Below are 25,049 nucleotides of genomic sequence, written 5' to 3' on the forward strand. Positions count from 1 at the left end.
TATCTGGAAGTTATAAGTTCACATACTATTGAAGCCTAGCTTGAAGGATTTTGAGCATTACTTTGCTAGGGTGTGAAATGAGTACAACTGTATGTTTGAATATTCTTTGAAATTGCCTTTGGGACTGGAATGAAAACTGACCTTTTCTAGATAATTAACCTTGCTCAATTACCCTCTTTTATTTTCTGTATCTTTCTTCACTTGCTTTTCTCTTGGTCTACAAATCAGGTCTCTTACTCTCTACAAAGGGTCAGCAAACTCATTCTGTAAAGGGGCAGAGGGTAAATATTTTCAGCTGTATTGAACAATCTTTTTTAAAATGACCCTTTAAAAATATAAGAAAACTTTCAGTTAGAAAGCCAGATTCAGACCACTAGGCAAAGTGTGCCAATTCCTCTTCTCAAGTATCAACAAATTTCTCAATTCTACCACCATCAATCTTTTCCTCTACCATTCAAGCAAATTTTATATGTGCCTCTCATATGCCTGAGCACCATGTTAAGTGCTTCCATATTTTTTTTTGTATCACTTAATCCCTGCAACAAGGTTATAAGGTAAAAGTTATTATCTTCATTTTACAAAATAGGATACCGAAACTCAGAGACTACAAATGAACACCAACCAATTTTTCCATGTCCAAGTCTGATGCTATATCCATTAGGTTACACTACCTCTCTCTGGAAAATAGAAATCTCTGTTATTTCTACTTCTTCACTGTAATTACTATTCATTTACTTATTCTATCATCTTTCAAAATCTGACCTGTCTCCAAGTCTATAAAAACAATTCTCCAACAAATCCAATGATATTTAAATAAAAAACATATAGTATTATTTTATCAGCTGACATTCAAATAAGAGGAAAAAAATGATCCAACACTTTAGAAAACAGGCCAGCAGTTCCTCAAAGTTTAAATAGCTACCACATGATCACAATTCTATACCAAGGTATATACAAAGGAACTGAAAGTATCTGTTCACAAAAAACCTGTATGCAAATGTTCATAGCAGCATTATTCATAAAAGTCAGAAAGTTGAAACAATCCAAATGTCCATCAACTGAAGAATGGATAAACAACATGTGATATATCCATACAATAGAATATTATTTAGCTACAATAAGGAATAAAGTACTGGTTCATGCTACAACATAGATGAACCTTTAAAACATTATATTAAGTCAAAGAAGCCGGATACAAAAGGCCACATATTACATCATTTACACGAAATACAGAGAATAGGTAATTTATGGAGACAAAAAGTAGATCAGTGATTGCCAGGAGATGGAGAAAGTAAAAAGGGGAATGACTACTAATGGGTACACTGTTTCTTTTTGGGGTGATAAAAATGTTCTGGAATTAGGTAATCACGATGGTTGCACGTTCTTATGACTATACTAAAAATTACAGAATTGTATACTTTAAAAGGGTGAATTTTATAGCATGTGCATTATATCTAATTTTTTTAAATAGGAAAAGAGGACTTCCCTGGTGGCCCAGTGGTTGTGAGTCTACCTGCCAATGCAGGAAACACAGGTTCAATCTCTGGTCTAGGAAGATTCTACATGCCACAGGGCAACTGGATCTGTGCCCACAACTACCAAGCCAGTGGTCTAGAGCCCCTGACACACAACTGCTGCAACTACTGAAGCCCGTGTACCAAAAGCCCACTTCAGCAAGAGAAGTTCTCTTCAACAAGAGAAGCCACCGCATGGTGAGGAGCATGGGCACCACAACTAGAGAGTAGCCCCGCTCGCTGCAACTAGAGAAAGCCTGCGTGCAGCAATGAAGACCCTGCTGCCGCTAAGTCACTTCAGTCGTTTCCGACTCTGTGCGACCCCATAGACGGCAGTCCACCAGGCTCTCCCGTCCCTGGGATTCTCCAGGCAAGAACACTGCAGTGGGTTGCCATTTCCTTCTCCAATGCATGAAAGTGAAAAGTGAAAGTGAAGTTGCTCAGTCGTGTCCGACTCTTAGCGACCCCATGGACCGCAGCCTACCAGGCTCCTCCATCCATGGGATTTTCCAGGCAAGAGTACTGGAGTGGGGTGCCATTGCCTTCTCCGAATGAAGACCCAGCACACTCAAAAATAAATGAATAAATCTTTTAAAAAATAGGAAAAGAACCCACCTAGAATTCTCTATTTCAACTGTTTTTATTTTCCCTTGTTTTTTCCCCCCTAGTCGCTGATCATACACATATATGTGAGTACACTTTCAATTCTCTTTGTTATCAATCTAAAATAATTTTTCGATGTTGCTATACAGTCATAACTACATAATCTTATCTTGTATGGAAACAAAATATTCCACTAATAGACTTTGGTTTTAATATTGTCTAATGAAATTGTTTGAATTTTTTCAATATTAGACGTGCGTTTCCATAACCAGTCCTAAGTATATTACTTTCCCCTATTTTTATGGTATTTCCTTAATATAAGTCCCCAGCGGTAGAATTATTCAGGTAAATGATGTATGATCATTTTTATGGCTCTTGAAACACAATGCCAAACTGTTTTTGCTGGTCTGACGCAATTTTATACCATAAGAGAAAAGCAGGAGTAATCCAGTCTCATTTTACCACAAAGTTACCACTATAAGGTGTCACTATCTTTCAATAATATTATAAATAAAAATATGATAAAGAGTATAGAAAATGCTAAGTTCTTTCACTTGCATGCATGCAAAATCAGTTTTTTCAGTCGTGTCTAACTCTTTGTGATCCTACAATCTGTAGCCCACCAGGCTCCTCTATCCATGGGATTCTCCAGGCAAGAATACTAGAGTGGCTTGCCATGGCCTCCCTCCAGGAGAATCTTCCTGACCCAGAGATCGAACCTGAGTCTTCTGAGGCTCCTTCATTGTAGGCAGATTTTTTACCACTGAGCCACCAGGGAAGCCCAAGTTCTTTCATTTAGTTAAATCTATTTCTGGACTTTATTCTCTTCCTTTGACACAATTATGTGCTTGTGGTTTTATAACAAGTTCTTAAATCTGGTAATGTTATATGTTCTTTCTTCTTCTTTTTTGAACTGCTTTCTTAAATATCTGCTTAAATTTCTATCCATATTTTAGAATATATTTGACAAAGTATTAAACTCACCAAATTTCTCAAGGATTTGAATATTCAGAGTTCTCCAGGAAGAACTCCCAGAGTCTCCCTCAGAAAGGGACCCTTCTATGTTCTTTCCCACTATCCAGTACGTATATTTACTATATATGTATCACACTGTGTTCTATTTGATACTCTCTTCTATTTCAGCCTACCTGACTTTGGAAAACTAACTGAAAGGACGATCTCTTATCTCCGTATCCTAAGTTAATGGCATATAACAGACTATCAAAAAAAAAATGTAGGCAGAATCAATGAATGAACATCAAAGATACCACTTAAATGAGTCAAACAAGCTACTACTGCTTGGCACTACCTTAGGAGCTGTGGGAAAAACAAAGAAAAGTAGAAAATACTGTCCTGTTTCTCAAGGAATCTATAAACTAAAAGGAAAGGAAATTAAAAGGAAACTACAGATATATGATTTTGGAGACTATGTAAGATTATAACTGAACAATGATTATGTAATTCATGTTATAAAATTAATAGAGAGCACAGAGAAGAATGAATGCAGGAGGAGCTGTGAAGGATTCCTGGAACTTGAGATGGGCAGCAAAGAACTGAGAGGATATGGATAAGTGGGAAATAAGTACAAAACAGTCATTGGGTAAGAACAAAGGCATGGAGTGGGTATTTGCACGGTATTTGGGAGTCACGTACCTTCCAATTCTACAAACAGACTCAAATATTTGTGCCCCTGAAGTTTTACTTTATGTAGCAGACAATTATGATATTTTTACCTGGAGTTCTCCAAGTTTCTTAGATGTTGGTGAAACAATGGTAAAAAATCCATCGATGTGATGGGTTGGAGAAAGCTGGGCTAGTCCACTGATCTGAACTCTACCAATTGGAAGATGTTCAAGTTTGGTGATTACTTCCAGCACCAGCACAGCCATATCTAATCAAAAACAATTACAACATCAGCAGACATTTTTCATTTACTTTTTTTTTTTTTTTGGAAATGGGCAGAGGAGTACACATTACCAAATGTTTTTACTTAAAAATAAAATCACTTTATTTTCAAATAAACTATTTATTATCATATCATTCAGGGGGTGGGAAAGAGTGAACCCAAGATCAAAAAAAAACTAAGTTTTAGGAAAAGCAATGACAAATATCTCAAATGGAGGGAAAAAAATTATACAGAAATAGTTAGCATATCAACTATTTGATAAGGAAAATACCTTTAAGAGAATATTTTATTTCTTTACATATTTGGCAAGGATTCAGGCTTTAGTTTTGAAATAAAAAAGTAACAATTCTCAGTTTTTAAATTCTCATCATATCTAGTTTTGAACTGGACAAAGGGCTGCTCTTATATAGATGCAGCAGCTGGTCCCTGCTTCTCAGGAGTATTTTATTACTTATTCCTCAATAATATCTGGAGGACTGAAATGCTGAGAGCACTTAGAACCAAAAGGAATGGAAATAAACTCCTTAACTGGATTCTTCAATTGGTTGCTTTGACTTAACACCTTCATGGTCCCAATTTATAGCAGGACAAATACAATGCATGCATATGCAATTTGAGATTATTTCAGAACAGTGTAACTTCTGAATATTTTCTTACCAAAGTTGAGAAAATGATTTATTTTCACCATCTGTTGAATGCTGTAGTGAAAAGAGCACTGGATTACAATTACAAGATCTGTGACTGTGTTGTGGCTCTGATATTCACAGTCTATTTCTGTGAAAGCCACAGCTGTCTATAAAATAGGCATCACAATACTTTCCTCCCAATCCTCATGGCTGTGATGAATGGTAGTATTGTAAATAAAACACATAGCACAGAATCCTTTTATATGGCAGTTGCTTAATGGTTGTTATATGACTTTAGGCAAATTACTTAACATATCACAGTCCCTGACTTATCTAATCATGTACGTTACCTGGAAATTCTGTGAACTAACAGTGTAAAAGTGCTTTGTAGAGTATAAAATAACATGCATGTATAGAATATGAGAAATCTATCAACATTTGTTGTTTATTTACTAACAGCCAGGATCACCTATGTCTCATTAATTTTCTTAATCAGATATCTATGCTGCTGCTGCTGCGTCACTTCAGTTGTGCCCGACTCTGTGCGACCCCATAGACAGCAGCCCACCAGGCTCCCCCGTCCCTGGGATTCTCCAGGCAAGAACACTGGAGTGGGTTGCCATTTCCTTCTCCATGGGTATCTTTTAAAAGCTCTTATCACTATCTACCTAATAACATAACTAAACTTCTCTGTGAATTTAGTTAGAATTAGATACCATTTGGATTAAATCTTTTGATTCATTTTTGTAATCTCCACAGCACCTAAGCACAATGTCTGAGGCAAGCTAAGTATTCTATACATATTTTTTGAATAACTGAATTTTTTTTCTTTATATTTTGATGTCTTCAAAAATTTCTTCTGGAAAGAATGTAAACTTAAGCAGAAGTTAATCTTTAATTCACCTCTGGCTTTCTTGTATTCTTAGCCCAATGCTTTTTACTGACTTGAATTGATTTGATAAGTCCACCATCTAAAACGTTTATATCAAAGTTTGACTTGAACAGAGAAATAACACAGTATATTCAGAATGCCGTCCTTGAACAAAAATGAAATTTTGGCTCTTGGTTCCCAGTAGAGGGATCCTCCCTTCTCTGAAAACCTGTACTACTAACTCACTAACACTCAATTGGTATTTAGCATATATTATCTTCTATTATTACTAAATTTTTTTATTAGTAAATTTTATATCCTTATTATTAGTAAATTTTTTCCTTGAGTATAATGGAAGTTCCACAGTAGAGATTATAGTTATATTACTTAAAGAAGTACAATGTAGTGACAAGTGAATGAGTCTTGGTGTCAGAGAGAAGTGGGTTCAAATTCTAGTTTTGCCATTTATCAACTATAGAACCTTATATAGCATATTCACGTCATCTCTCTGAACTTTGGTCTCATTGTCTACAAAATAGAGAAAATATCTATCTTTCAGGGTTATTGGGGCTTCCCTGGTGGCTCAGATGGTAAAGCGTCTGCCTGCAATGCAAGAGACCCGGGTTCAATCCCTGGGTCGGGAAGAGTCTCTGGAGAAGGAACTGGCAACTAACCCACTCCAGTATTCTTGCCTGGAAAATCTCATGGATGGAGCCTGGTAGGCTACAGTCCATGGGGTCACAAAGAGTCAGACACGACTGAGTGACTTCACTCCACTTCACCTCAGGGTTATTAAAGATTAGAAATAATATGTATCAACTGGCAGCACATAGTATACTCTAAATAATGGTGGCAATTATAACATCTCTGAATCCTCAATAACTAACAGTGTCACAGCTACTAGGAGCATAATAATACCTACTCCTAACGACATAGCTACATGCTTCTTATTATGCCTGCTGATGAAATGACAAGACAAAAACATACCTGTTAGATAAGAGGTAAACTGCTTTGGACCACAGCGAATAGCATAACGTGTAGTTGTTCTCACAGCTTTTGGTTCAGTCTGCAATGCATCTCTGGGACAAAAGAGGGTTCCTTCTGATGTTTCTCCCCACCATCTCACCCGGACAAGTATACAAGCAGGAGGCTTTGCAATCTTCCATATGACTTTATTAACAGAAAGTTTCAGAAAGCAGCGTAGCTGGCCTTCAACCAAGGGTGGCAAGCTTGTAGATGGAGAAATGTCACTTAAACCTGTGGAGGAATCTGAGAATACAAAGTCAAAATTTAGTCTAAATATAGAAAACATATAATCTGCTTTTTGAATGAAAAACACACAAAAACATTTTAATCTCTACAGAGAGAAGGCTAATTCTATTTATCCTAATATATGAGAAGAAGTAACTGGCAAACCAGACCACAGAATAACCTATCTGGTCACTTAAGCCACCCTGAAAACTAGTTAGTATTCAGGATTGGATTCAGGTTACTGTGAGGAAAGAACACACCAACTTAAGACATACTAGTATAAACGCTTCTTTAACTGAAAGATACTAAATGAAAACTACGATACAGTACATAGATTTTAAAAAACCTCTGAAGCAGTTGAAATTTTTCTTCCAAGTACTCCTATTCTGATTATGGCAATGTCCAGTTTTAAAGACGCTACTGCTACTGCTGCTAAGTCGCTTCAGTCGTGTCCGACTCTGTGCGACCCCTGAGACGGCAGCCCACCAGGCTCCCCCGTCCCTGGGATTCTCCAGGCAAGAACACTAGAATGGGTTGCCATTTCCTTCTCCAAGGCATGAAAGTGAAAAGTGAAAGGGAAGTCACTCAGTCATGTCCAACTCCTAGCGACCCCACGTACTACAGCCTACCAGGCTCCTCCGTCCATGGGATTTTCCAGGCAAGAGTACTGGAGTGGGGTGCCACTGCCTTCTTTTTTACATAATTCTCATACTTTAAAACTGTCCTGTCAATTCACAAATGAAATGTACACCATACAACTCAGTGCTTCCATAAAGACCACCTTAAACTGTGTCTTTTCTTCCTGCCAATATCATATAATCAATTAGGACAGAAAGTATCACCTTTAGATTCTGCCACTATTCTTTAGCATAGTGCTATGTTCATAATATTTATGGCTTTTAGACAGATAACAACATGTAAACAAGGCAATTAAGCATGACTTTCTATACAGCTTTCCTTTAATGACCCTGATTGTCTTCCCCTTCACAGTATCTTTTAACCATGACTTATAGGAAGTTTAAGAACTCATTCCAATATTACACACACCTTTCTATTCTTCTCACTTTTCCTTTGGAGAGTGGTCATGCCTCAATTAGAAAATACACTGAAGTCTATCAGATCAGAAATTTATATAACTAATTCTTTGGATTTCTAAGAGAATACCCCTCTGCTTTCTTGAGTGAAGACCCACCATAATATTTATGAATAACTAGTTTCAATATAAAAATTATACACAGGCATGTGCATGACTATTACTGTATACGCACACAGTATAGTTAGAAGGACATTAGCATGTTATTTCATTTTGATTTTCCTATCAACCAAATATACTTGACTGGTTTGATGTAGGTAACACAGCACTGAACACTTTCACACTTCTGTTTCATATCTTGCATCATTCCTGAAAGGAAACACATTGCCTCAAAACTGCCTTAGTTATCTTTAAACAGCAGATAAGATTCACTTCTAGACTGCAGCTTTAGTCCTCAACCCAGTGGCTTAATGCACTATCACTATTCCAAATACCTCTCTGCCTATAATGTAAAAAGGCAGAGTCACCCAGTTTCTGTTTTGAGGCAGCTCTGCAGAAACTCAATTTTATTTCCTGATCTGTCGTGGGTTCCCAGGGTGACTGTTCTTGCTGAAGCTAACATTCCCCTGGTCTCCTTACGTGGACTAACCTGATAAACTCCTCCTGTTAAACACTTTTACCATCTCAAATCCTTCAGAGATCTTCATACCCTCACCTCCTACCACAATGTCAATCCCCAGTCTTTCTTTCTCTCTCCTCTATAACTGGCTTTTCCCTACTCCCACCTGTAGCCCTTCATGAGTCATGATTGCCTCACGCCTCAGTCATTCAACTAACATTTATCGAGTCCTGTTGTGTGCTAGTTTTGGGGGATTCAGATCAGATCAGATCAGTCGCTCAGTCGTGTCCAACTTTGCGACCCCATGAATCACAGCACACCAGGCCTCCCTGTCCATCACCAACTCCCGGAGTTCACTCAGACTCACGTCCATCGAGTCAGTGATGCCATCCAGCCATCTCATCCTCTGTCGTCCCCTTCTCCTCCTGCCCCCAATCCCTCCCAGCATCAGAGTCTTTTCCAATGAGTCAACTCTTCTCATGAGGTGGCCAAAGGACTGGAGTTTCAGCTTTAGCATCATTCCTTCCAAAGAAATCCCAGGGCTGATCTCCTTCAGAATGGACTGGTTGGATCTTCTTGCAGTCTAAGGGACTCTCAAGAGTCTTCTCCAACACCACAGTTCAAAAGCATCAATTCTTCGGCGCTCAGCCTTCTTCACAGTCCAACTCTCACATCCATACATGACCACAGGAAAAACCACAGCCTTGACTAGACAGACGTTTGTTGGCAAAGTAATGTCTCTGCTTTTGAATATGCTATCTAGGTTGGTCATAACTTTCCTTCCAAGGAGTAAGCATCTTTTAATTTCATGGCTGCAGTTACCATCTGCAGTGATTTTGGAGCCCAGAAAAATAAAGTCTGACACTGTTTCCACTGTTTCTCCATCTATTTCCCATGAAGTGATGGGACCGGATGCCATGATCTTCGTTTTCTGAATGTTGAGCTTTAAGCCAACTTTTTCACTCTCCACTTTCACCTTCATCAAGAGGCTTTTGAGTTCCTCTTCACTTTCTGCCATAAGGGTGGTGTCATCTGCATATTTGAGGTTATTGATATTTCTCCCAGCAATCTTGATTCCAGCTTGTGTTTCTTCCAGTCCAGCATTTCTCATGATGTACTCTGCATATAGGGGATTCAGTAAGGCCTAAAACGTGATCCTTGCCTATTAGGATTACCGACATACTCACCAACTTGTTTTCCGTCCAGTCCCATAGGGACCTGCAAAGCTCTACCTCCCCTTTTCCTGCCCCCACACGCTTATCAAAAACATTCCTAAGTCACGGGGATTTAAGGTACAGCATGGTGACGACAATGGTAGTGTACTGTATATTTGAAGGTTGCTAAAGAGTAGATCTTAAACGTTCTCTTCAAAAGAAAAAAAATTGTTATGTATGGTGACGGATGCTAACGAGACAACTGGCAATCATTTCGAAATATATACAAATATCCAATCCAAAGGTACACCTGAAACTAACATAACGTTATATGTTAATTATACCTCAATTTTTAAAAAGTAAAAACCAAAACAAAACCTACAATTTTTTCGTTCTCTTCCTTTGGAAGCATCTCCTTTTAGCCCTCCCCTCATTCCATTTATTCACCCACTTTGTCCCCTAGTCCAGCCCTTATATCGTTTCCATTCGCGGGAGGGTCAAATGCTCTCTTTTAACCCTGTGATGCCCTGGTTTATTTTCCTCCGCAATCCTCTTCCCCGCTTTTTTAACAGGCGGCTGTGGGAGGTCTTCCTAGAATGCCTAGCGCCCCGCTCCCCGAACTCCGCCCAATCTCCCAACTACGCTGTCTTCCACCTTTGGTCGCTCAGATTACCTCTCTTCTTGCGGCTACGGCCGCCCCCAGGCCCCTGAGCTTTCCGTTGCTTCATGACGATCCCGAGCTCCTCACCAACTCAACTACGGCTCCAGCACCTAAGCTGTAGCCTCCCGCCATCCCTTCCCAAGGCACTGGCGTTCCCCGGCAACCGGGGCCGCTGGGCAACCTGGGAGGCAGGAAGAAGTGGTTCTTTCTTTAACAGTCTCCGGGAAGCGACCAGAAAGGAAGGCGCCAAGACGCTTTCCTACCAGTAGACTACAACACCCAGGACGCTTTGCTACCCTACCTCTGCAGGGCTGAACGCGGTCGCCTCCAACTGCGCAAGCGCAGAATGCGCTCTTTGAGGACTCCATTGCCCAGGGTACATAGGAGCGCTTCTCTTTCCGGCGAAGGTCGTGGAGTTCTCTGGTAGGAGTCTGAAGGGTCAGAGACTCCGTTACCCAGCTGCCTTTGTGGAGTGTTGCTGCGCACTTCCGGTGGAAGTGCTGGGGCAAGGGGGTGGAGTTTAGAGAGCCGGTGGGCGGTGCTGCCGGTAGCTGGGTGCTGTCTAAAGGCTACAGGGCGTCGCTAGGGGAGTGAGCTGTAACCGGTTGGGCCGCACTTAGCGTGGGACGAAGCTTCGGCTACTGTTCGAGTACCTGCGGCCTCCCCTTCATGTCGGCCCTCGAGAAGAGTATGCATCTTGGGCGCTTGCCCTCTCGCCCTCCACTACCCGGCAGCGGGGGCAGTCAGAGCGGAGCCAAGATGCGAATGGGGTACGTGACCCGTACCCCTTCTCCCTAGAGGCCAGGCCCCGACCGTTGGAGAATGGTGGCTCTCGGCGTTCAGAGTGGCATGGCAAGGGAGGCTAAGGATTGAGAGAATGTTGGCGGCGGCCTGGAGACGTTTACATGAAGTAGAAGGCAGATCTGGGGACTAGGGGAGGCACCAAGTCACTGGAAATTAGAGGACAAATAGTATTGGAGGGAGAAGGGAATGAGGCAGAGATTGAGGAAGCTGAGAACATAGTTTAAGAGATGTAGGAGGCACCTCAGAAGAACGGGTGGAGGTTTGAGAAAAGGAAAAAGAGTTGTAACAAAGGTGGGGGGAAATCTTCCAGGGATGGTTGAGGGAAATGGGAAATGACTAAGTGAAAAGTTGAGGGAAATTAGGAGAAGAACTAGGGAAAGATTTGGGAGGAGTAAATCCTTATCTAAGTTTCTGTGAGAACTAGATAATAGAAAGAAGCTGGGGGAAACAGGGGACACCTGAGGCAGGGTTGGAGAAGGAAAGAGAACTAGGGAGCAGAAGGTTCTGGAGAGAGTTTCTAAAGGTGAAGAGGCATATTCAGGGAGTGAGCACGTGACTTAGAGATTAGGTCTCAAGGGGTGCTGAGAAAGTGTGGGGAATAGGCCTAAGGAAAGATGGAGAACATAGCCAGGAAGACTGTTAGGGGTGATAGGAATGTGCTGAGAAGTGAGGGTAGGGAATAAGGAGAGGAGTGATGAGAGAGAGCGTGCAGGGGTTTAGAGAGTGACTGTGGGCTCCAGAGATTGAGAAATGAGTAGAAATAGGGTTTAACTAATGGCTTGCTGCGGACAGAAGGTCTGGAAAGGTTAAAGAGGAAGATTTGGGCAATTGATTTTTGCAGGGCAAGTAGGTCTGGTGGAAGTTATGTACTGATCTGATAAAACTCAATGAAGTATTGAGAGTAGCAGCTTAAAATGTTTTGGGGGAAACCACCACTTACTGGAATGGGAGGAGCTGTGTTGGCTTTTGGAATTTTAGGTTGTTGAATGAACTGGGCCAGGTTGGGGGATCTAAGATGTAGGAGAGAGAGTGTAATGAGTTGAACCTGGGAGAGGTAATTGCTAGAAAATAGGTAATTGATCAGGTAGTCGGTTTTGAGGTGTGTTTGTAGTATCAGACAGGATTCTGGAGACTAGTGACTGTAAGGGATAGAAAAAATACTTAGGTATGTGGTAATCAAGAGTGTGTGTTTGAAATTCTAGAGAAGGATTGATAGATACTCTTGGAATAATGACTAGAGAAAAAAAAAAATCTTGAAGTAACATGTACAAAAGCTTACCAAAAGAGACGAAGATAGGAGATACAGTGCTGTGAAAACAGGTCCTAGGAATGGAGAGAAAGGAGAATCTATAAATTAAAACAGTAGGGTAGAGGGGTAGTGAGAATGGTTGGAAAAACCGGGGAAGGAAACAAAGACTTGCAGTGGAGACCTGACCATGGGACAGAGTAGAAAAATGAGAAAACCTTGACAGAGGAAGGTAAAAGGTGGGTCAGTGAATGCACACAGTGCAAAGAGGTGGCAGAAGGCTGCATGTAAGGTAAAGTGAAGATTGTTTGACTTTGGAAGACTAAGTTAGGGCTGTAACATGATCGTGGAGGATCTGGAAGCTGATCTGTAGTCGATTATTTGGGGAAGATTAACCTGGACTATAAAATTAATGTAGCATTTATTGTTGATATGTATCTTAGTTGCTGCCTTTCTTAATCTAAACTTTGGTTTTTCAGTATTCCAGTGCTCTTCTGTGAAAATACATAAAAATCCTAGCTTTTTAATAACCATATGCGCTTCAGATAAGTTTAGAGCTTAGCTTCTTATTTTGGCAAAACAAGTTCTCTGAAGATGAAGAACTGAAGAAAAATTCTAAGAGAAAGTAAAATCTACTGATTAGTGCCCACTTCGGCAGCACGTATACTAAAATCTACTGATTAGCTTAATTGTTAGTAACTTAACCTCTTTAACGGAGAAGGCAGTGGCACCCCACTCCAGTACTCTTACCTGGAAAATCCCATGGACAGAGGAGCCTAGCGGGCTGCACTCCATGGGGTCGCTAAGAGTCGGACAGGACTGAGCCACTTCCCTTTCACTTCTCACTTTCATGCCTTGGAGAAGGAAATGGCAACCCACTCCAGTGTTCTTGCCTGGAGAATCCCAGGGATGGGGGAGCCTGGTGGGCTGCCGTCTATGGGGTCACACAGAGTCGGACACTGAAGTGACTTAGCAGCAGCAGCAGCATGTAACCCTAATATTAGTGATAATATAGACTCTCCTTCCCTAGAGTCATCAAACTGGAAGAGAGCTTTGAAATGGTCTTACTGCTTCACCATATAGTTGAGGAAACTGAGCCTTGGAGACTTCTGTATTCTGTTAGGTAAACTAGGAAGCAGGGAGTAGTATCTTCTCTTAATAAATGAGAAAACTGAAACACAGATCTTCCTCATACTTATGCTTTCTAGAAGCTGGGCAATAGGGCCACTAAAGACTTGGATCTCTGGACTCTGAGACCCATTGTGTTTTTTGGGTTCGTAATTATTATTGTTGGCAATAGTTAATTTGAGTTATGTATCTTATTCCTTTGCAAATACCCTGGGATTTAGTCTTCCTTTTTTTTTAGTCAGTCCTAGTTTATAAAGTGTCACTTCGGCCAGTTTCGAATCATCCTTTATTTCTAACTTCTTCTCAGTTGCTTTTTTTTAATCTTCTCATCTTTTCAACTCCCCAGCCTTTCTCTTACTCTCAGATTGGACCTGTTCCTTTGATAGTATCTTATATGACTGTTTCAACTATTTTTCATAATCTCTTGCCTTTAGTTTCAGTAAACCTTGTTTAGCTGTGTTTGCATATTCAGGGTGGTTTTGAGATTTTGGTTTTTCTTGAGTTTCCATAATTTATTTTTTTCCAATTGGATTTAGTAATTGCAAAGTATTACTGGATAAAGCTATAATAGCAATTACTTTTTTCTTTTTGTTAATATTGTGTGCCAGGCATTGTGGCAGTAGCTTTATGTATGTTATTTCTCGGGTAAGGCCTGAAATCCTGGTTTTATTGTTCCCTGATAGATGCCAGTAGATGATGCTCAGAACAGTGGTTTTGAACTTTTTAAAAGCTTTTGGAACTACTCTGACTTTAGAGCCCTGCTTGCAACTGGTATTAGTCTGTTAGGGTTACCATAAAAAAAATACCATATTTTTTTTCTCAGAGTTCTGAAGACTGAGAAATCCAAGATCAAGGCACCAGCAGATTCTGTGTGTGGTGAGGACTGCTTCTTGGGTCATAGATGGCAGTCTTCTCACTGTGTCCTTACCTGTGGGAAGGGGAAAGGAAGCTCTAGGGTCTCTTTAATAAGGTTACTAGTCACTTTGATGAGAGCTACACCCTCATGACCTTATCACCTCCCAAAGGCTCCACCTTCAAAAGTAACATTGGAAGTTAGGATTTAACATGAATTTTGGGGGCACAAACACTTAGTCTATATCATGTGGTGTGCTTAAGGGTGTTTTGAAAGTCACTATTTTAGTACATTCCATTACGATTAGACTGTAAGTCATTTTTCAGTATAGTTTTGGTTCATCAGTAGTAAGTACTTTGTTTCTACAGTCATCTCTTACAGTTTTATAGTGCTTTAAATGATACATATATATTAGTCCCTTTTTTATATTATTCCATGAGGTAAGTTGGGGCAAAGGTTAATATTTTCTTTTATTGAGAAAACTCAAATGTTCACTGACTCGCCTAATATCACAGAATCCTTAAGTGGCAGAAACAAGACTTCAGAAACCCAGATTTATATTGGGTTTTTGTTACTATTGTTATTCTTACTTGTTCAGTCACCACGTTGTGTCTGACTCTTTGTGACCCCATGGACTGCAGCGCCCCAGGCTCCTCTGTCCTCCACTTTCTCCTGGAGTTTGCTCAAACTTACGTTCATTGAGTCAGTGATGCCATCTAACCATGTCATCCTCTGCAACCCACTTCTCCTCCTGCCTTCAATCTTTCCTAGCAGCAGGGTCTTTTCCAGTGAGTTAGCTCTTCACATCAGGTAGCCAAAGTATTGGAGCTTTAGCATCAGTCCTTTCAATGAATACTCAGGGTTGATTTCCTTTAGGATTGACTAGTTTGATATCCTTGCTGTCCAAGGGATTCTCAAGAGTCTTCTTTAGCACTACAGTTCAAAAGCATCCATTCTTTGGTGCTCAGCCTTTCTTATGGTCCAACTCTCACATCCATACATGACTACTGGAAAAACCACAGTTTTGACTATACAGACCTTTGTAGGCAAAGCGATGTCTCTCCTTTTTAATACACTGTTTAGGTTTGTCATTGCTTTCTTTCCAAGGAGCAGTTGTCTTTGAATTTCATGGCTGCAGTGAAATCACCGTCCACAGTGATTCTGGAGCTCGGTTCTCGTTACACCTTGGTGCAAAAGAGATCGTTGTTTGAAGTGATAATGATCTGAGTTTGAAGGCTAGCTTGAATTTACTTTAGTTAAGTCATTTAACCTCTCATGGTCTGTTTCTTAACTCTAAAACTGGGATACTTCTGCTTACCTTAGAGTGCTGTGAGAACGAGATAATATATGAAAAGCAGTTATGCTTCCTGACACACAAGCTCTTAAGGAATGGTAACTAGTAGATTATGTTAAGAACAATGAGAAAGGCTCATTCTTTAAGAAATAGAAACACTTCTTTCAGTAGCTTATAATGTATCTTACAATACACAGCTTTTTCCCCTTCAAGCTGTGTATTTATTCATATCTGATCAGACAGTTTTTCATTCAACTTCTTAAATGTGTTACAAATATCAGGGCCTCTGAGGAAGGCTTTAAGGGGCTGTTTACCACAGATAGAGAAATAAAGGGCAAAGTGGAGTGATTTGCTCAAGGTTGCATATTAAGTTACTAAAAGATTTAAATTACTAAAAGAGTAATCTGTTTATGTTAATTATCAATTTCAAACAGCTGATTTATAATTCACATACCGTAGAAGTCACCCTTTTAGAGTACGCAGTTCAGTGATGTTTAGGATGTTCAAGGTTGTGCAATCATCACTAATTCCGGGACATTTTCATCATTCCATAAAGAAACTACTTACTGTTCACATCACCCTCCCCTTCCCCTAGCAACCATTAATCTATTTTCAGTGTCCATGAAGTTGCCTATTCTGGAGATATATAAATAAAACCATACAATATGTGACCTTTTGTGACTGGGTTCTTTCACTTAGCGTAATATTTTCAAGTTTCTATGAGGTAGCATTTATTAGTACTTCATTCTTTTTTTTTTTTTTCTGCTGAATGGTATTCCATTGTATAGATATATCACAATTTATGTAGTCATTTTTCAATTGCTGGAATTGGGTTTCCAGTGTTTTGCTCTTATGAATGATGATCCTGTGAACATTCACATGCAAATCTCTGTGTGGAAATGATGTTTGTATTTTTTTGGATATATACCTAAGAATGGAATTGCTTTGAAGCCTTTTATATATTAGGGTTTTTTTCCCCTTGTAAGTGTTAAAAAATATTTTTCCAAGTTGCCCTTTTACTTTGCTTATAATAATTTTTGCCATGTAAAAAGTTCTGTTTTAAAATTTTAATATAATCAAACCTCTGTAGAAAAACCCTTTGCTTCTGGATTTTGTATTTCAGAAAGATATTTCCTTCTTCCAGGTTATAAAGTAATATGCTTTTCTCCCTGAGACCTGTATCTTTCTTTTTTACATCCATCTGAAGTTTATCTTGATATGCCAAGTGAACAGATCTATCTATTTTATCTTTTGCATGCTTGTATGCTGAGTTGCTTCTGACTCTTTGCAATCCTATGGGCTGTAGCCCTTGAGGTACCTCTGTCCATGGCATTTTCCAGGCAGGAGTACTGGAGTGGGTTGCCATGTCCTCCTTCAGGGGATCTTCCCAACCCAGGGATCAAACCCAAGTCTCTTGCATGTCCTGCATTGGTAGGCGAGTTCTTTACCACTAGAGCCACCTAGGAAGCCATTTTTATCTTTATCCATAGGCTGTCCAATTGTGTAACACAATTTTTTAAAAGTCTTTATCCTTATCTTGTTATGTGAATTTCACCTCAGTAAAAATTAGTCCTTTCCCCCACTAGTTAAAATGCCATCTTTATCATACACCAAATTTCTATGTAGATTTGGGTCTGTTTACAAATTTTCTTTCCTTTTTCGTCAGTCTGTTTATGTGCCACTGCTATGCTTTAAATCAGAGAGGCGTTTTTAATATGTTTAGTAAATGGTAGGGGTAGCTTCCCCTTCATTCTCTTTCAGGATTTTCCTAGCTCCTCTTACTTTTTTTACGTGTAAACTTTCTAATCAACTAGACTAGTGCCTAATAGCATTTTTATCGGCATTATATTAAATATGTAAGTTAACTTAGAATCAACATTTTGATGACGTTGAGTCTTCCTTGAAGTATGTTCTTCAATTTGTATAAATCCCTTTTGAATGAAAAATATTTCCGATGGAAAGTACTGACATGTTACTTTTAATATTTTATGTTACATAATGTAGACATGTTTAATATTGTATTTAATATTACTTAAATATGTACAAATTAAAACAAGGGATAAATTCCTATGTATAAGAGTAATATAATTAGAAAACTATTTAAATATATTTACTATTTAAACACAGCCTATAAAATTCCTCAAATTCAGATTAACAATATTACATTAATGTGAAATAATTAATTTTTTGTTAACAACTTGTGATTTAAGCAGAAATACTATTTATTGAAGTAATACTTTTTATAAATACGAAGTTCAGAGTTGATTCAGTTATTCAGCTGTATCAGTCAGGACCCAGACTTTTTGCATGCTTTCCTTTGACATCCTTATAAATGTTGGCTTTTCCTTCTCTTACTGGTCACCTTATGGTTGCAGCATGGCTGCTGCAACTCCACTTGTACCTTACCGTTATTCTTCTTTCCAAATAAAAAGGAAGAAACAAAGACAAAGACCGTTTCCTGACTTAGCTTGTCCCTGTTTTTTTTTTTCCCCCTAGAATGGGAAACTCCCCAGCAGGTTTTTCCCTTAAGTCTCTGTCTAGAACTGGTTCACATGTACATCCTAAAACTAATCACTGGCAGTAGGGAATGGGATTACTGTGACTGGTTTAGACCAATTCTGATTCATTCTTTTGGGCTGGAGAAGAGATAACAAAGATCTTTACTAGCTACTATTTATTTGGAATTCTGTTAGGGAATAGAGAGTGGTGAGAAAGGGATGTCTGGAGTAGAGAGTAAACAGCAACTGCTCTAAATCTTGATATTAACAAGAGGAACAGGCTAATCTGACTTCAGATTCCCTACTGTTTTCTTTACAGCACAGGTTTAGGAAGTGGTTTCTCTCTTTCCCTCCCTCTCCCATTTTCTCCCTCTCCCCTTTATGCCACTTTTGAGCCCCTTGACCTGAGCACTTCTGAGTGAATGTCCATTTCCCCATTTTTGCTACACTTATTGCCAGCAAATCTATTTCTCCAAAATTGGGTAATTGGAATTTTTTTAACCTGACAAGACTTTCTTGTCATGTTACTTGATGTCAGATTTGAGGAAACACTTTTGATTAGTTAGGAAAAACTTCTTCCTTTATACTATGAAATAGTTACTTTTAGAGAAGAAACATTTAAGTAATAAATAGCTCTTTTAAAAGCATGGTCCACTTATATACCACACTTAGATGTCCTTCAAATTCAGTATCGACAACCAGTCCCAAGCACATACTACCTATATAGTTGACCCTTGAACAACAATGGTTTGAACTGAGCAAGTCCTGTTATACATGGGTTTTTGTTTTTTTTTTTTTCAATAGTGAATGCCATAGACCCTTGAACAACAGGGAGTTGGGGTGCTGACCCTCCTCACAGTGAAAAATCCAGGTATAACTTTATAGTTGGTCCTCCATTTTCCATGGTTTAGTGTCTGCAGCTTCAACCAATTTCCACTTGTGTTTTATTTACCATTACATTTGTGTAATATTTGCTATTGAAAACAAATCCTTGTGTAAGTGGACTGACCCATGGAGTTCATACTGTGTTGTGGAAGGGTCAGGTGTACTACACTTAATACAATTGACAGTCGGTTGAAATTGCCTCTGTGGAATCTCAAATATGGAAGGTACACAGGGCCAACTGTAAGTTATACATAAATTTTCAGTTGCATGAAGGGTTACACACACATACACCCCCAAACCCAGCCCCTCTTCTTACGTTGTTCAAGGGTCAACTCTGTATTTTGAAGATTGAATAAGAGATTATGTTGAAAATTATAATCATTCGAAATCATGGCAGAAGGCTGAAGTTGTTTACTATCAGTCTTTTTTCACTGTGTCTCTGTATGTCCTTGCCATGGACTTTTTCCAGGTGTAAGTGGGAATCCTATCTCTGCCACTAATAAGGCATGTGACTTAGTCAAGTCTTCCTCTTTCTGGACCTCAGAAGGAACTCTGAGGTGTACTATAAAGACTTCTGTGGCACCAGACATGCTTGAGTCTAAGCTCCAGTGCTATGGAGAGTGGCTCTGGGAAATCTATGACTTTGAGTCTTTCACATGTTTTAAAGGGAATATTTTTCTTGCTGAATTCAAAATCCGGCTTGTTACATAACAGACAGCTAATTATTCCTTCCCATAAAGTAAGATTTGAGTTAGATGATCTCTTAATAGCCTGATCCAGTACACAGTTTTTAGACTCTAAGTCATCTGCTTTAATAAGATGCCCTTATCAATAGTAATGAACTCTCATGATCCCAGACAGCCATTTGGTTGCCGTCCTTTCCATTCTTTCCATTCTCTTCAGTGTTGCTAATGACAACTTTTCTTTTTTATATATAAGAGCTGTGGTGCCTTGCTTTAAATAGCTGGCTGCAATTAAACTTCAGTATTTTGTCCCCACCAGAAGACTCCTAAGCTGGAGAATTTGTGACAGCAGTGACTAGGACTGCTACTGTGCAGCTCATGACTCATTACTTGCCCTCCTAACAGACTTAAGCAGGCTAGTAGATGTTGAAATATTAATATATCTATTTGGATTTGAGACATTCACCTAAAAACATACAGCTTTTATTTCTTATTCCTTGTCTCTAGGCAGGGAATAATTTTTCCTCTCTTTTTCTTCCTCCTCTCCCTTATTTCCTTAACAGTTGATGCATAGTGGTCATACAGTTTTGTTGGTTTTGGTTATTATCTCCTAGTAGGCATTATCACATAGTTGTCAAGGAGCACATCTTCTATGTCCGCATAGTCTTCTGTAGATATAACATTTAGCCCTCTGACTCCTGTAATTATTGATCTGCTGTCTACTCAGGACTGTGAGCTTCTTAAGAGTAGGAATCATGTCTTAATTTCCTGGGTGTCTAACGTGCTGGCTGCTTAAGTGCTGACTGAATGAGAAACTGAAATCCTAGACCTCTTTAGCTTCATTCTATAAAGAAACCTTATTTCCTCACTGGTTCCATTAAGATGGGGTAACTTAAGTGATACTCCATTGAAAATCATTTCAGTTCATAAATAGAATCAATACTTTATTTCAACACCAAGCATTTAGGCTGAGTGTGTTGTGTTTACAAATACATTGACTAATTTGAGATTTAAAATGCTCATATGGTTGAAACTCGTGCTTGGAGTTTGTCTCTTGTATATAAAGATTCATGCCTGTTGGTTAGTTTTACTTTAACAAAACTTGACACTTTTTCTCTTTATCATTCTCCAAAACTGAAGTAAGATCCTACTATAAGAGTAGTTAGTTGTTTAGTTGCTAAGTCGTATCCACTCTTTGTGACTCCATGCACTGTAGCCCACCAGGCTCCTCTGTCCATGAGATTTCCCAGACAAGAATACTGGAGTTAGTTCCCATTTCCTTCTCCAGGAGATTGATCTTCTGGACCCAGGTCTCCTTGGCAGGTGGCTCCATTGAGCCATCTATGAAGCCCAGGAAGATTGTGCAGGCCATGGAGCAGCTAAATCCTTGCGCCACAACTACTGAGCCCGCACTCTAGAACCTGTACTCTGCCCCAAGAGAAGCCAGCCACTGCAATGAGAAGTCTATGCACTGCAACTGGAGAGTGGCCCCCACTCGCCACAATAGAGAAAACCCACACCCAGCGATGCAGACCCTGAGTAGCCAAAAATAACTAAAGATATAAAGTTATAAAAAGAAATGTAAAATGAATTCTGCGTGATAAAGTATTGTGTCATACTTTAGTTGGTAGCTCTTTTTATTTATTTGGCCACACTGCATGTCTTATGGGATTTTTAGTTTCCTGAGCAGGGCTTGAACTTGCTCCCTTGGCAGTGAAAGTGCAGAGTTCTAACCACTGGACCACCAGGGAATTCCCTGGTAGCTCTTTTTTTAGTGTTACAAAAATCGTAGTTTATCATAAGCCAGTGGTGCCTTGTACATACGGTATTTCATCTAACAACTTGATGGTGATCTATTTTGCTTAGTCTTCACTAATTTAACAGCAATCTCCTTTTGTGTATTAGCCCCAAAGTGGTTAGCATGCAGGAGGTCAATAAACATTTGATCAATGAATGAATGATGCTCAGATACAGTGGATATATGACATTTTTTCCATCAGCTTAGAATTGTGCACCCTGAATTTAGTAGGGAAGTAAATGTGAGGGAAGAACCAGATTTGTTGAGCATAGAAGTGAAATTTTAAAACTGTGATTATTAACAGTATATAAATATGAACTTGGACCCTATTATATCCCTCTATGATTCCATATTTATATCCCTCTATGTTTATCGTGTTAAGAAAATGCAACCCAGGTTGTTGTGGGGATTAAATTTAGATAATGCTTGTCAAGTGCCCAGCATGTGTGTCTGGTTTGTTTCATTTAATCCTTCTCATCCATTTAATTAAACCAGCTTTTCCTTAAGCATAAGAACCATGGTTCAAGATATATTAATATCAATTTAAATTCAGTTTTCTATGTGAATCACCTGAACTACATGATTATTATTAACTGAATTTCATCACAAATAGCATTGTAACCTATTATGGCTAAATAGACTTGGGGATGGAGCTTCTCAGAGAATCTATGAATATTTTATAATACTGTTAATCAGAGGAAATGTACTTCAGTTTTTCCAGCAACTTACTTTACAAACCTTTGGAATATAAGCCCATTTTTAAATTGGAGAATACACTGACATTTTTTTCCACTGAATATTGGGAAATTACTTTTTAATTGACAATTAGAAGGTTTGTACTTTTGCCTATTCCCTATCCAAGTCATTGTTTAATAAAAATAGTACTTCCAATTTTTATAGCATTTGATTTAACAAAATTTTCTCACCAGATATAATCTTTGTGAATCCTTCTCTCACCTGGTTCCATCCCCATAAGTGTCCTGAACAAGCTTGAATGTTCCATCTGTGAGCTCTCATGGTACCCTAGGCTTATTTCTGTCATAGCTGTAGTATACAGTGACTGTTTCCTTGCCTATCTCCCTCCAAACATTAGGTCTTTGAGGTCAAGAACCAAGTTTTCATTGATGAAAATTTCAGGCCTGCTGGTTTCCCTCATGCCCAGAAAGTGTATCAGGGCCTGCCATACAAGGCATACCCAAAGGTCTCTTTAATTGAAATTAAGTTAGCTGCTTAAATAAGCAAGTTGTGACTGGAAAAAAAATCCCTTAAATAATTGCCCTAAAGATATTTGCTGTTTGTCCTTTATCCTGGATCGTCATGGCATTTAGATGTGTCTGGGGAAGGGGTTATAGAACCATTGGTTCTGAAATATTAGGGTTTTCTGTAAGGATTTTATTGGCCTTTAAGCTCTGACCTCAAAACTCTTTCTTCCTATTGTGATATGCCTAAGCAGAATGGTAGCTTACTTGTATTTTGATGACTAAGAATGGCCATGCATCAGTGATGAGAGTGAACAACTCCAGTTGATTTGTAGAATCTCATAAAGTGTTCTATTGTCTGCTTTTTTGGTTTCATTACTGATGTCTCAGTGATTGTGTTTTTGTTTGAGGCCAGATCACTTTATATCCTTTTTTCTATTTACTTTTAGTGTTTTCGAAAATGTTACTACTTATGCTGTTCTTATATTGGGTGAGTGGTAGAAATAAAATTTAGAAAAATTTCTAACTTGGGTAAAGCACAGTTCTTTATTATCAGAAGTATAAGATTAGAGTTGTTCTTGTGCTGCAGCAGTTGTCTTTATCCATCCATTTAAAACAAAGCAGGTTTTTGTGTGATCTGACTCAGCAGGTTGGAAGTTACCATAGACTAAGTATCTTATCTGAAAGTGGTTTTAAGTAAGGTAAGGTTTCATTCATACAACCATGTCGTATATTGGGCCATAAATATCCTTTCTTGTCTAATACAGGACGTTGTGTAAAATCCTACTATTTCCATTTTTGGATTCTGTGATGCCCAGTTAATAAGGAACATTTTCATCACTGGCCAACGCAGAGAAGTATTAGGAGTAGGATGTAGAATTTTCAAGCACCTGGTAAATCAGTGTTTTGTAAGTTGGAACTCTTTTAAAAGGTTTCCCCTGTTCTTTCGTTGTGAATGACTTCAGAGAAACTTGAGAATTGTCTAATTCTTCCTTTTCACTCCACCCTTCTGCGCTCTCCCATAATTATAATTATAGTAGTAAACCTTGATTTCTTCTTAGTCTCCATGGTACTCAGGCTTGCTTTAAGAGTCCTCTACCAATCATTATCCCTATGGCAGGAACCAATCCTCTTCCACTTCTTCCTGGGGATTTCTGGGTGCTTATTGTTAGCTTTGATGATTTTAAGAATGGAGAGAGAACCTAATATTATTTTGAGGGTAGTATTAAAAACTAATAAGGAAGTGACCCTAGCTGAGCTACTTTCTATGGTTTTGGATGAGTTATTTAACCTCTCTTGGGTTTAGCTTTCTCATTTGCAAAAGAGGAATAATACCAGCTTTCTCATTTGCAAAAGAGGAATAATACCAGCTACCCTAGAGTTGTGGAAATTAATTCATTAATTCATCTCCATTTTCTCCTCAAGTCCCTTGAAATTAAAGTAACTTGGAAAAAAGAATAATCAAAGGACAAAGAAAAGGAGGGAAGGTAAGATACCAGCAGGATTTAGGAAGATGGCAAGTTGAAGACTGTTAATTCTCTGACAGGGAAGAGCAAACTGCAAACTGTCTGTAGAAAGAGAACGAAAGTTGAAGTTAATCCATATGTCAACCCCATAAAGATTCAGGAGTTGTAGATGCTAGGTACCTCTGAAAGGGGGCTAAAAATAGGATTGATTGACTCCATTAGACTCTCAGATCTTTTCCTTTCCCTCTATTTATTGAAAATAAATATCTCAATAATGGGAGACAGGTTAACTTCTGGAAAAATTGAACCAGAGTGGCTCTGGACTTAGAGACAATAGGGATATGAGGGCAAAGATAAAGCAGCTGGATGAAACAAGTATTAAGTGAAAGTACATAATTGTGTCTTCTAAATATGTTTATGTTTTCTTCTTTACTTTCCTCAGGTCTTTGCTTAAAGAAGCCTTCCCTGATTACCTGATTTAAAATTCATTCCTTCTCATTCTGATATTCATTGTCCCCCTTCCTGACTTTATATGGCCCTTATTGCTACCTTGCAAATTTTTGCTCGTATCTCCTGTTAAGTGTAAACACAAGAGTAGGGGTTTTGTCTTTTGTTCACTGTAGTATTCCCAGTGCCTAAAATAATATCTCATAGGTACTTATTAATACCTATTTGTTGAGTGAACAAATGAGACTCTTTAGATCCTTTTCAGAAGGCTCACAGCTAGTTTTATGTCCCCAAGCAGAAGATTGGAGGATTTATCTCTGGAAAAATGGCTGGCCTAAGAGAAAAGACATGTAGATATTGATATTTAAGGGGAAGAGTCTGTCATTTAAAAGTCTGGGTCTCTGCTTGATAACTGTACAGTGATACTCAATAGTCAGCAAGCCCTCCTTTTTCATAGCATTACCGGCAATCCAGGGAAAGCCTACAGTGCAAAAGACAGAAACCAAAACA

The 25,049-nt window shown here is 38.9% G+C and overlaps 2 protein-coding genes across 9 annotated transcripts in view; one reads left to right on the plus strand and one right to left on the minus strand.

Annotated features, from left to right (window-relative positions):
• The window catches only part of C2CD3 (C2 domain containing 3 centriole elongation regulator), a 125,775-nt gene extending 115,071 nt beyond the window's left edge, over positions 1-10,704 (minus strand). For 6 of the 7 annotated variants that reach the window (XM_059874992.1, XM_059874994.1, XM_059874993.1 and 3 more), the window contains exons 1-3: positions 10,540-10,704; positions 6,508-6,789; positions 3,851-4,008 (exon numbers count right to left, since the gene is read on the minus strand). In XM_059874992.1, coding sequence (XP_059730975.1) covers positions 3,851-4,008; positions 6,508-6,789; positions 10,540-10,606 — 507 coding nt within the window. In that variant the 5' untranslated portion in view covers positions 10,607-10,704. Of the gene's footprint in view, positions 1-3,850; positions 4,009-6,507; positions 6,790-10,250; positions 10,494-10,539 lie in introns of those variants that run through there. The other variant, NM_001078130.3, reaches the window with a different exon arrangement.
• Positions 10,705-10,784: 80 nt separating this feature from the next.
• PPME1 (protein phosphatase methylesterase 1) overlaps positions 10,785-25,049 on the plus strand; it is a 51,291-nt gene continuing 37,026 nt past the window's right edge. Inside the window, exon 1 of one of the 2 annotated variants that reach the window (NM_001076056.2) lies at positions 10,785-11,008. In NM_001076056.2, coding sequence (NP_001069524.1) covers positions 10,908-11,008 — 101 coding nt within the window. In that variant the 5' untranslated portion in view covers positions 10,785-10,907. The remainder of the gene's footprint in view (positions 11,009-25,049) is intronic. The other variant, XM_005216225.3, reaches the window with a different exon arrangement.

The sequence above is a fragment of the Bos taurus genome, chromosome 15 (genome assembly GCF_002263795.3).
Source record: "Bos taurus isolate L1 Dominette 01449 registration number 42190680 breed Hereford chromosome 15, ARS-UCD2.0, whole genome shotgun sequence".
Classification (NCBI taxonomy): Eukaryota; Metazoa; Chordata; class Mammalia; order Artiodactyla; family Bovidae; genus Bos; species Bos taurus.